At 37.9% G+C, this 12,261-nt stretch overlaps 2 protein-coding genes across 2 annotated transcripts; both read right to left on the minus strand.

Annotated features, from left to right (window-relative positions):
* Positions 1 to 355: 355 nt before the first annotated feature.
* On the minus strand, positions 356 to 8,044 carry LOC149926899 (uncharacterized). Its single transcript, XM_090159181.1, has 4 exons — positions 7,712 to 8,044; positions 7,070 to 7,279; positions 2,675 to 2,809; positions 356 to 1,755 (listed from the first exon to the last, which is right to left on the minus strand). The coding sequence occupies exons 1-4, from the start codon at positions 7,823 to 7,825 to the stop codon at positions 1,681 to 1,683; spliced, it is 534 nt and encodes a 177-aa protein (XP_090015307.1). The 5' UTR covers positions 7,826 to 8,044; the 3' UTR covers positions 356 to 1,680.
* Positions 8,045 to 9,352: 1,308 nt separating this feature from the next.
* Positions 9,353 to 10,474, minus strand: LOC149926900 (uncharacterized). Its single transcript, XM_090158847.1, has 4 exons — positions 10,143 to 10,474; positions 9,875 to 10,075; positions 9,690 to 9,818; positions 9,353 to 9,625 (listed from the first exon to the last, which is right to left on the minus strand). Exons 1-4 carry the CDS (start codon positions 10,263 to 10,265, stop codon positions 9,542 to 9,544), a joined length of 537 nt encoding a protein of 178 aa, XP_090014973.1. The 5' UTR covers positions 10,266 to 10,474; the 3' UTR covers positions 9,353 to 9,541.
* Between the last annotated feature and the right edge of the window lie 1,787 nt (positions 10,475 to 12,261).

Below are 12,261 nucleotides of genomic sequence, written 5' to 3' on the forward strand. Positions count from 1 at the left end.
ATATCAATTTAAAAATTTGAAAGTATAAATCAAATTTTCGTACGTTTTGTCGCTTTGATGAGATTACCAACAAAATGGCTACCTATTTGGTAGCTACGCGCGAAATGGTTTGAAATTTTCACTCCCCTCCTGGTTTCCAAGGAGACCACAGGCCCCTCCCTTAGGTGCAAACTATGTATAGAAAATTCTCAACTTTTCGAGTATAAAAAGAAACCATAGACAAACCGGTTATATGTCCAGTCACAGCAGCACAAACTCTATAATCGGCTATGAATGATCTTTTATTTAAAGGATTATTAAGCAAATACTCTAGCAATCTTCCAACTTTTATTTAAATATGGTTTTAAACAAGATACAGTTAAATTGTTTTTATAAGATTTAACATTTTTCCTCCAACTCTTATTATAAAACGTAATCACAAATATTTAGAATATTTCTAACGAATAAAAATCTTATCCTATCGTTTTATGTTTCTTCGTGTCTAAATTAAAATTAAATTCAATATTAAATAAATTTAATTACCATTTATAATTTAGTTCGCTGGGAATACGTTTTAAGAATAATATTAAAAATTCATTAACTTTTATGTGATTTAAATTAATGATTTTTCTTAAATAAATCAAATAGCAACAACCCTGATAATACGATTATTATAATATTACACGAGTATTTTTTAAGTACAAACATTTATAGATTAAAATATTGTTCAGTTTCTTTCAGGCAAATACATTTAATACATGTAGTAAAAATTGTCATGGCACATTAAACGGTTTAAAATTCGGCCTACTTCCGGCGTAAACATGTATAAAACAGTAAAACACGTCAATAAAACGTTATTAAATATCGATATAATTCTTTGTAAGACGGAAGAAATATACTACGTCAGTAATTATGTCTACGCAAGCCGCGCCACCGAATAGACGAACGCGCCATCTACTATCGGAAAAGAGAAACTCCGTATTTAATTTAAATATCAGCTTTCGATAAACTACCGTAGATGGCGCCACATCTGCAAATTCAGCTCTTTATCATATTCAACAAAGCAATACGCTTAGACAAACAAGCCCGTTGGTTTATTTTCATACAGTGTATAATTATCATTAGAGGCATTTTTAAGTTTTATAGGCATTTGGACGAAATCGATTTACAGTTATTATAATACGTAACTCTATAACGGTTGGTGATTATGGAGTTGCGAGAAACGGTTAAATAAACAGTATTATAAATAATGTATTTATTCATATTAAGGGAGAGTGATTATTTTGAGATTTATTAGCGACTTAGCTCTCAATCCCCCTCACGCTCTAGCAGTAAGCTCCTCCCACTTAAACAAATCAAATCAGGCCGGTATCTCATTGGTTCCCTAATTCTGACGTTTTCCGACGCCATAGAAGCGCGCGCCGTTGACGTGTTTCCTTCCCCCCTGCTCGTGCCTGGGGGGAAATTCGATCATGTTGGCCGTGAATTATCTCGACATTCATTCTTCTCCCTAAGTAGAAATAAATAAATATTCGCGATAATAACAAATATTTTTACGATTAAAAGCGAGTTTGTTTAAATGTGCGTACGACAAGCGTCAGTCTAAGTATATTATATTCGATTTAAAAAGTGTAACAGGACTAGTGAAGACAAAACAAATTCGTGAATAAAAAATTGAACGGATGACGTTTGCACCGCGTCTTAAGCGATGCGGAAGGTTCGGATGGAAAAGATGAAACTCAAGACGTACAGAACGGCGTTTAAGATTCCCAGCGCCTGTGCACGAGAAATAAATCAGATTTGAACTTGTATATTAATAAGTCCGCCCTAGAAAACGCATAGGGGAAACGTATTTACTTAACCAATACAAGAAGTCTATTTTTAAATGCGCGAAGTCTCACCAGATGGTGCCAGCAGTCTGAAACGCAGAAATTTTAAATCACCTAAAAACCGTGAAAACTAAAATTTTCTTGTTTCTTTTTTCTTGGGTCGTCTGTTTATAGTTTTTGCATAAAGTAATGTTAAAAGTAGTTTTTTGTAATAAAATAGGACACATTAATTATCGTCCAATTAAAAACGTTTAAATTGGCGCCATCTAGTTTGATAAAATAGAACTACTACGCTGAAATTTGTTACCGTTATGCGTTTTCTGGATAAAAAAACATTTCGCTATCAGTAAAAACTTGAATATGACTTAAACCATTGATCCCACCTGTGTTATGCGAAATTTTGTTTATTTTAAAACCAAATTGGATAATTCTAATTTTAATTTAAAAAGGTTATGAAGAGATTCTAATGATATAATATTTTCAATAAGTGAACATCGAACTATATAAATTACCCTTTCTACCATCTGGGTCTAGGATGGGCGTGGCTTCCCTGTGTTTTACGTAATCACTTCAGCCAATCCGGAGCCTCGGCCAGGGATTTCGAATTTAAACCGGCGAAAAGAATAACTTCTAATTATATCGAAAAAATGTATATATTATTTTTACGAAATAAAATTTGTCCCAAACCTTGGCAATAAAAAATGTTGCCTGGTTTTAGAACGAAGAGCCTGCCATCTCTGATAGTTCAGCTATGTATCTCGGGATGCCCGCCAGTCGCCATGACAGTGTGGGATCAGATTATTTGGGTACATTTAAACTTATTTAATTTAAGCCCTTAAATTTGCGAGTATGAAGGTTCGATTTACCGCAGCGGCCATTTTTCCTTCGTATCCGTATTCTCTGTAGTAACTGCGACTGTGGTTCCGGTTGTTCAGTTCGATGAGCAAAGCGATGCTGGCCGAGATATAGAATATGAATGCCACAAAATGGTACAAACTCTCCTAAAAATATACCCAAAACACGGGATTAAAAAGGTACAACACTTTTCATGAAGAAACACATGCTGGGAACAATTTCTATTGCCGTAAGTCTATAATTACATCCCGTAAGACTATAATCGCGTCCCGTAAGACTGTAATCGCGTCCCGTAAGTCTATAACTATGTCCCGTAAGTCTATAACTATGTCCCGTAAGTCTATAACTATGTCCCGTAGGTCTATAACTATGTCCCGTAAGTCTATAACGATGTCCCGTAAGTCTATAACGATGTCCCGTAAGTCTATAACGATGTCCCGTAAGTCTATAACGATGTCCCGTAAGTCTATAACGATGTCCCGTAAGTCTATAACTATGTCCCGTAAGTCTATAACTATGTCCCGTAAGTCTATAACTATGTCCCGTAAGTCTATAACTATGTCCCGTAAGTCTATAACTATGTCCCGTAAGTCTATAACTATGTCCCTTAAATTTATAACTATGTCCCTTAAATCTATAACTATGTCCCATAAGTCTATAACTACGTCTGAAATCCACCAAAAATATGTAATTAATCAGGCGCGGTTCTATGGGGTGGCCCAATGGGCCCGTACCCACCCAAAAATTTACGATTTATAGAAACTTCCATTCGATTTCCGCCCCCACCCATTATTTTCCGAAGTATGGGCCCACCTAAGAAAAAATTTCTAGAACCGCCCCTGTAATTAAGTAGGTATTTATCACGCGAAAGATACGAGACACACTTATATTAAAGATAATTATAATAGTATTTCTATTACACAAACTACTTTTTCTACTTTTATCAGGCTCAAATTATAATTTAATTATTAAATTTAAGAAGAGCGAGGTGGGTGGAATAGCCCCCCCCCCCCTTGGCAGGAGTATGACCCGAAAGCGGGGCATCGCCCTGCCTACACCCATGCACTTAACCTCCCCCGAATGCCACCCCTCCTCTTGAGCCTCTCCATCTTCTCGGGGAGACGTTTTACTCCGTAGAACGAGATCAGTTCCGAAAATAGCGTCAGTACGAATTTTATAACTTAGTCGGAAACGGGGAAGAGAAAGGGGGGTGGAAGAAAGCTAAATAAGCTTTACAAATTTAGGGAGAAGAAAAAATTGCCGCGTAATGCCGTCGGAGTTCAAACAGCTGCGCGGAGGGACTTATTCAAACTATTTTGGACCTTATCATAACAAAGAGGGGAAAACCTAAATCCTTACATCAAGTAATTGGTTAGGAGGGCGAAAAAAATGCCGCTTACGAGAGTTTACTCTAAAACCAAATCGTATCGCGGTTTCATCAGTGTTTTTGTATGACCACGGTTTACATTTCAGATTAGAGTTGTTAATTTTCCGGAAAAATTTCCAGAAAATTTACCGTAAATCGGAAAAATAAAAATTTAAACATAAATTACTTATTAAGTGTTTTTAATGTTTTATCTTTTTATCGATATAAAATGTCTAATAACAGTAAACATACTACAATACATTAATAGTGTTACATTCTTAATCAGTTTAAACTAGTCTAGAGGTTTAGTTTTACTTTTAGATTCGAAAAAATGAGGCGAAAATGCCGCTTTATTTAAAGGACATCGCACTTTTTCTATGGGATTTGGCTTTCGACAGATTTTTTTCAAAATGAAACATGTTGCTAAGCTTGATCAAAGGAGCAAAATTGTCTCTTGCCATTTTTCCCTAGCTCTTATAGTTTGTCCAGTATAAGCGGTCAAAAGTGGACAAAACTTTTGTCTATTTGTTAAAAGGAGTCACGGCCCATCGGTTAGCGCTCTACGCTCGCGCGTCGCTAGTCCGGGCTCACTATCAATAGAGTTTTCTTGCCAAGATTTTTACACCTCTACTTCATTATTTCTTTTCTCGCAACTTATTATTCGATGAATTTTCGTACGTGGAATTATTTAATATTCAATATTTTATGAGCAATAATAAAATAAAAGAAATACCAAGAATGCATTTATTTATTCTCAGGGAGAATGAATATGTTGAGACGCTCGACGGACACGTTGAGCCCCCCTTCACGCTAGAGGGGGGGGGGGGGGGGGTGAAAGGAGGCGGTCTTATTTTTTGCGTCCTCGCAGTAGCGTTAATCGCGTCGAAAAACGTAATTTTTAATAACCAATGAGATTGCAGGACGAATTGGATTTATTTTAAACGGAGGAGCATACCGGGGGGCACAACGGGTGGAATAGTTGATTTTATAAAATAAAAAGTGGTCTTGCCCAACTTGTTAAAATGTTGCTCTTACGTCACAAGACCCAGCTTTATTAGTGTATTCCTCGCACGAGCGATTTGCACGCGCTCTAGAAAAAGCTATATTCCTCGCGACTGTAGCGCGCGCTCGTAGGCTTTTCAAAGTAAGAGACTGTGACGTAAGAGCAACATTTCAACAAGAAGTCCACGTTACTTTATAAAAAGAACTATTAGAGAAATGCTAAAAATAATCTCAACATATTCATTCTCCCTGAGAATAAATAAATACATTCTTGGAAATACTAAAGAAATCAGAATATATATGATTAACCGTTTCGTTGAATCCCACATTCAACACTCGCTCATAGGTAAGAAACAGTCCCACTCAACAACAGATCAAACACTTATTTATCGTTAAAGCACATACTCGGTTAAAGTCACGGACTCACGGTCACATGACAGTTAAGACTCAATACTTAACTATTTATCTACAGAGTTCGTTCATCGTGCGATCAGAAAGTCGTACGAACAGAACGAAACCAAATACGACGCTCGGTTTTGGGACGCACCCGGAATTTCGGCAAGAAATCTCTATTGATAGTGAGTCCGGACTAGCGACGCGCAAACATAGAGCGCTAAGCGATGGGCCGAGACTTCTTTTAACAAATAGACTAAACTATAGTTTCGCCCACTTTTGACCGCTGCTACTGGCCAAACTATAGGAGCTAGGAAAAAATGGCAATGGACAATTTTGCTCCTTTGATCAAGCCCAACATGTTTAAATTTTTAAAAAAATCGGTCGAAAGCCAAATCCCATAGAAGAAGTGCGATGTCCTTTGCAAACAATATTAGACTAATCATGGAATGAAAACTTTTTTTTAATTTTTTTCGGAAAAATATGGAAAATGTTCTGGAAAAAAGGCCTCGGTCATTTTCCGGAAAATATTCCGACTTACAACACTATTTCAGATAAAACTAGAAACGCCCACATACGTCAGTTTGAAGTAGAACCCTTTTCGTAAAGGATGCGGTTACATTCTCAATTCATCGGCCTTATCTTGTTATATATACAGTTTTTATTTCCAAAGTAGGATCAAAGATAATATAAACCTCGTACCCTAGATTCGAAATTAGAAAGCTTTCGGATTGACGGTTTTGTAACGAAGCCTTTACCCACTTCCGGCAGGTGACCTCCAAAATGTCGGCCTCCATATTGTCCTATGACAGCCGACTTCGATGACGCGCTGCATGCTGTCCGCGCAACAAAGCCTTATCAAAGTTGGCCGATATAGGACTATGGCAGTGACCGATGGAGCCCGACATTTCGGAGGTCACGTGCTGGAAGTGGGTAAACACTTCGTTAAAAAACCGTCAAATAGAATTCGAATCTAGTATGGGGTACGAGGTTTATATTATCTTTGGTAGGATGTACCAGAAGTTTATAATATCTCTCTGCGCGAGACGTAGTATTTTTATTTTAAAGAACACAAATGGTGTGGGCACGAAGCCTTAGACACCACCCACGCGATAAATAATCATTAAAATAAAACATGTACTTCACAGGTTCGCGTTACAAAGGGTGCTAATTTTCCGCCAAATCGCGGATGTGTACACCGAATTAGGGCTAAAAAAATATCGCGTGTATTCTCGACCGAAAACTATCGCTACGCCCCCTTTGGTTCGCCATTGAAACCTAGATAGGTAGCGGCTAAAGCAGGCGCTATTAGTTTTTCCTCATCGTTATTCGTAAATTTCACTCTATAAATAATGATACTTGCATTTTAATATAATTTTTGCATCGTTTGCTTATATTTTGATAAGTTTACTTTAGTCGGAAGGACCTTACGGTTGGAGCATGTGGGGGATTGGGAGCAACGCTAAAAATTGTCTTTACTACTGAAGGAATTAATAAATTATTGTTTTTAGGAAATCAATATAATATCTTTAATACATTAGCATAATCGGGATGTGGATACTTCCGTCGTAAGAGCGTATTATATACTTCTGGGTGTACTTAATCGTAGGTGGTGGAGATAAGATTGTAATGAACTCGCGCTTACGAAAGTCGATTTGGGTAGAATGGTGGCCGACGACAGGGAGATGAGGCAAGACACCAAAAGCAGGAAAGTGGTAACCAAGAAGGCGAAAGCGACGATGAAGAACAGAGCCTCTTCTTTGCCGCCAAAGAAACCCGTCGAGTGGTAGTAATTGGAGCTGTACGGATAGCGACAGAAGTAGGCGATCAGGGCCAAACACACGGCTCCCACGATCTGCACCGGTGAAAAAACACCACCAAAATAATCAAAACACAAAAACCATTAAAACTTTATGCATCGAGGAAATATCGCGAGCGGCGGTAGTATGACGCAAAAACTGGAATGTCCCACTTTGACGCGTTATTGCGCAATCTACATTTACTGACACCTACGCTAATAGCTCCTATACCGTTACTATTTGTGACTCTCCTAATTAAACTGTATATTAAATTCAAATTAAAAATACGCCGGTTAAAATGTAAAACTTCAGATTAATGTTTTTGGGCGTGGCCTACAAATATCAACAAAACCTAATTTGGACTTTTCCCAATGACGTTTACCCTCCCAAAGACTACTACCACGATCCGCCTTCGACAACCAACTACCACCATAATGCTCTACAACGAATGTCTAAGAATAAATCAAAATAAACAAGTTGCCACTGACCGTTTCAAATACTTTGAGTAGTCCGGTCGCTGACCTGCAGTAACCGGAGTTGACCATTATAATGGAAGCGGACGACGTGGTCACCGTTCTCGTTACCGTTACGGAGTGTGACATTTTGATTAATTAATTAAATTTAACTTAATTACGAGAAACACAGCTAATTACGAAGAAAGCGCTCGATTTCCCGCGCCCGATTTTTCCTCGACAAAGGAGTTTAGTTCTCTCGTCTGACCCGATTCGCGCGCCACGCAGAGGGTGTGGGGGAAAAAGGCCGCTTTCCAGGCTGGCTCGGGGGCCCTTCCGCAGGAAGTCAGCCAGAAATATTGTAAATATCAGAGACAGCATCGTCGCTTTAAAGAGTACAGCTCATCCTCCCTGACGTCATCGATCACGTGGTTCTCCTCCTACGCAATTTCGACGCGCAATGTTTCAAAATTTGTGGTTTGATGACGGGGAAATACATTTGTCAGGGAGTTCCTACCTAGTTGGCCAAAAATAGACATCACTCTGACTCTTGCCAATTTTTTGGGATTTATCGCCAAATATTATCATAAGAAATACATTGCGTATTTATAAAACCATATTTTACCTAATGTAAGAGCGTAAATCTATAATTATTTTCCATAAGTGTGTGAAAATAATTATAAACAATAGTAGCAATCTCTTATACTGGTAATAATAATAATAATAAAAAATCAGAAGGAGCCTGTGTCAGAACATGTTTCTGGCGAATAACCGTAGGAGGCGCTGGGGAGACTGCTTTCACTCTGAGCATAAGTAACATAATAAAAAAGTAAGACCAAAGTCCATCACCACTGATTTTCAGAGCTATTGCGCAATCAAGGTTTAGTTCAGCATAGAGCCCCCCTAGTGTCTTAATAAGCTCAACGTGAAATATACTACAACCAAGGACAATAATATAGGGGGGGTGACTATCTTTCTGTCCTTTTACCCAAAAATATGATTTTTAATGCTAACAGACTCGCGACGGAAATATTTTACGAGATTAAAGTGTATTTTTATCCAAGTGGATATAAATAAAATACTTCCAGATTAGATGCAAATGGCCCAATTTCCAAAATATTTGTTGGATAAAAATACACTTTTCCCTCGAAAAATATCTGTCATGAGTCCATTAGCATTCAAAATCATATTTTTGGGTAGAAGGACAGAGAGGTAGTTGATCCCCGTAATATACAACTCATTTTGAAAGCTGGGTGAGTTTCAGTGTCGAAAATTAATATTAAAACAATTGGAAATCAATTAAAGTCATACTTTGTATAATTGTTACTTATGTTATAGCATAAATTATATACTTCCCTTGTTATATAAAACAATAGATTACTAAGACTCTTACAAATTTAAACATATAACGAACGTTAATAATATCGCTTACACCATGTCTTAAAAGTATATAAATATCTTATTTACTTATGAACATAGGTATAGCTGTATAAAACATTCCCAGATAAATGTTTCTGTGTGCTGGGTGATAGTTCTATTTTTAGTTAAAAATGAAGCGCTAAAATACCAAAATTGTTTTATCTAAAACAATTGCAGTTATTTTGAAATGATTCCAAAATGTTTACTGGGAAAGAGTACGGGTAGAAAAATGTAAGAGACGCTTTTTATAGTTTACAGATAAATCTGGTTTTAAACATTAGAAAAATATTTATTTGATTGGGTTAAAAAACATCTTTTCGTTATATTGAATTATATAAAAAATTACTATTTCTAATTAAATAAAAATAGAATTGTCTTCAGATAAAAACAGAGTAATTTTCCTAGTTATGATATATTTGTTAATATAACTGCAAAATATAATAAATACTAAAAAAATCTGGCCCTTATGCATTTTTTGTAAGAATCAACAATGCCCAATCCAAACACAGCCGAATTGATGATTCCAATAATCTAAAACAGAAATGTTCAAATGTGATTATATTGCGATGAATTTATTTTTAATATTCCAACTAACTGAGAGAGCAAATTTCCAATTGTATTCCATATTTTGAAAGACGGGATTCATTTCAGATTCAATTGAATGAAAGAAGATTATGGTTGACATCATATTTAGAATAAATAATCCACCATTATACACAACACCCTTAAATGAAAAAGTGTCAATGCTTTTCCAATGATATGAGAAAGGGAAATGCATACCAGCATTGTCCTACTTATTTCGTTAAATACAGTAGCTGAAATGGTATTGCACATAAATAGCAAAGTAACGGAAGTCAAGGATCCAAAATTTGACAAAACGAAAAAGGTTTCGCTGTAATTCCCCATGAAACTTCCAATTTTGCCTTGATAAGCTGGTTGACAGTTAAATAATGTGACTCCAAGGCACACTCCACTACCCAACTGTATTGAATTAATCACCGTAAATAATAATAAGTACAATTTTGGTTACCACATATTATCTCCTTACCAATTGGAAGACATTCAAAAGACCAGCGTATGTAAAAATATAAGGAAAATTTGGCCCAAGCCTCGGTCTAATTTGTACAGTTTTGTCGATAAACGGTTTTCGCTCCGCGTCTTTCATTGCCATATTTAACAACAATACAGATCATTCTTAGTTTGACACCTTGAAGCAACACAATGCATACCGGTATTTATTAATCTTGTTAGCTAACGCATTTTAAAACGAACGTATCCATTTACTCTTAAAACTTTAACTTTGCCAAATTGCCAGTGCCAACAGCGAGAGTAGATGGCGACAGTTATCTCTATCTGACGTCTTTATACTTAAAGGGGTCGTTCGTAAAATATGCCGGAATGTTTTGCGTTTCTATCGAAAGTCCTTATCACTTCCAGAACCAAACTACCTTTTCATTTTTTCGGCTCCATCTTATTGTCTATCTAGGGCTTCGAGCTTAGAAAAATCTACTTTAATACCTATCAATTATGTGACTTAAGGATTTAAATGTAGATAGGTTGAATCTTTTTCTTTTATCCAGAGATTATGGCGTGTGGGACTATTGAGTCCGCTCGACCAACTGATTAATCAGGGGTGAGATGTGTGACAAGGCCACGCCAACGGGGGAATACTTGGGGATAGGGACGTGACACCCATGGCGGAAGTATAACAACAATTGGTGGTTTCATCGGATGCATACAACGTGCGCGGTTGACACTTTACTCTCCTATTTAAAGGTATTTTCCAAACGTTCCAGTTTGAATAACTACCTCTTTAAGGGAATATAACCTGCAAAGCAATCTTTATGGAAGACCCCTTCAATTGTTTAAATTACCCTGTACAGTGGCGCCAAACATTTCTAAAGACAAGGCCAGAGCGGCTAGAGCTGCAAACGTTGGTGTTCCACACCAAATACCTGAGGTTATATTCCCTTTAATAATGGGTATGTGATCGTCAAAAATCTGGCCTGGACCTTTGCTTATGGGGACCCTATGATAATAGTTGTCTAGCTGACATCAAATTTATCCTTGAGGTCCAAAAGATTTAATGAAACGTACAGCCGGCTACCCGCATGAGACATTAAAGGACTTTCAAGGGAGGTGTGAGAGGTCATAAGTCGATTCAAAAAACGTCACTGAAACGTATCAGAGTGTAACTTTGTAAATGCGACGAACGGCGACCGAATGACGTATTTTAAATGGGAGAGTTCCATTTGGCCGACCACAAAATACACGTTACGCCAACTGTACATTTGGCCGACTGCACACGTGGCCGACTGAACATTTGTCCGACTGTCCATTTAGCTGACTGAGAAGTCGTCCAAATGGGCAGTGCTTTTGACCGACTGCTCATTTAGCCGACTGCTCCTTTGGCCGACTGCTCGTTTGGCCGACTGCTCATTTGGCCGACTGCTCATTTGGCCGACTGCTCATTTGGCCGACTTCTCATTTGGCCGACTGCTCAGTCAGCTAAATGGACAGTCGGACAAATGTTCAGTCGGCCACGTGTGCAGTCGGACAAATTAGTAGTCGGTCAAATGAGTAGTCGGACAAATGAGCAGTCGGACAAATGGGCTGCTCATTTGGCCGACCAGAATTTCGGCTAAAAGAGTAGTCGGCCATATGGTCTGCTCATTAGGCCGACTGAAAAGTCGACCAAATGAGCTGTCGGCCAAATGGGCATTCGGACATATGAGCAGTCGGCCAAATGAAAAGTCGGTCAAATGAGGGGTCGGCCAAATGCACCCCACCTTTTAAATGTACTTCAACCCCCAACTCCCACAGCTCGCCCTTGAAAGTCCCTTTAAGGCCATCGTCGTGAAATCGGTGCAAAATAATATCTGATGTTCCCGTTAAAAGGTTTACAGTACTGTATTTAGCCTCTTAAATTAAATATAACCATGAATGTATTCATTTCAACCATGAATATCGAATTATATCGGGTGGGGTGCATTTGGCCGACTCCTCATTTGGCCGACTCCTCATTTGACCGACTTTTCATTTGGCCGACTGCTCATATGTCCGACTGCCCATTTGGCCGACAGCTCATTTGGTCGACTTTTCGGTCGGCCAAATGAGCAGACCATGTGGCCGACTACTCATTAGGCCGACTACTCTTTTAGCCGAAA

This window comes from Leiobunum rupestre, chromosome 9, assembly GCF_980474605.1.
Source record: "Leiobunum rupestre chromosome 9, qqLeiRupe1.1.hap1, whole genome shotgun sequence".
Taxonomy (NCBI): domain Eukaryota; kingdom Metazoa; phylum Arthropoda; class Arachnida; order Opiliones; family Sclerosomatidae; genus Leiobunum; species Leiobunum rupestre.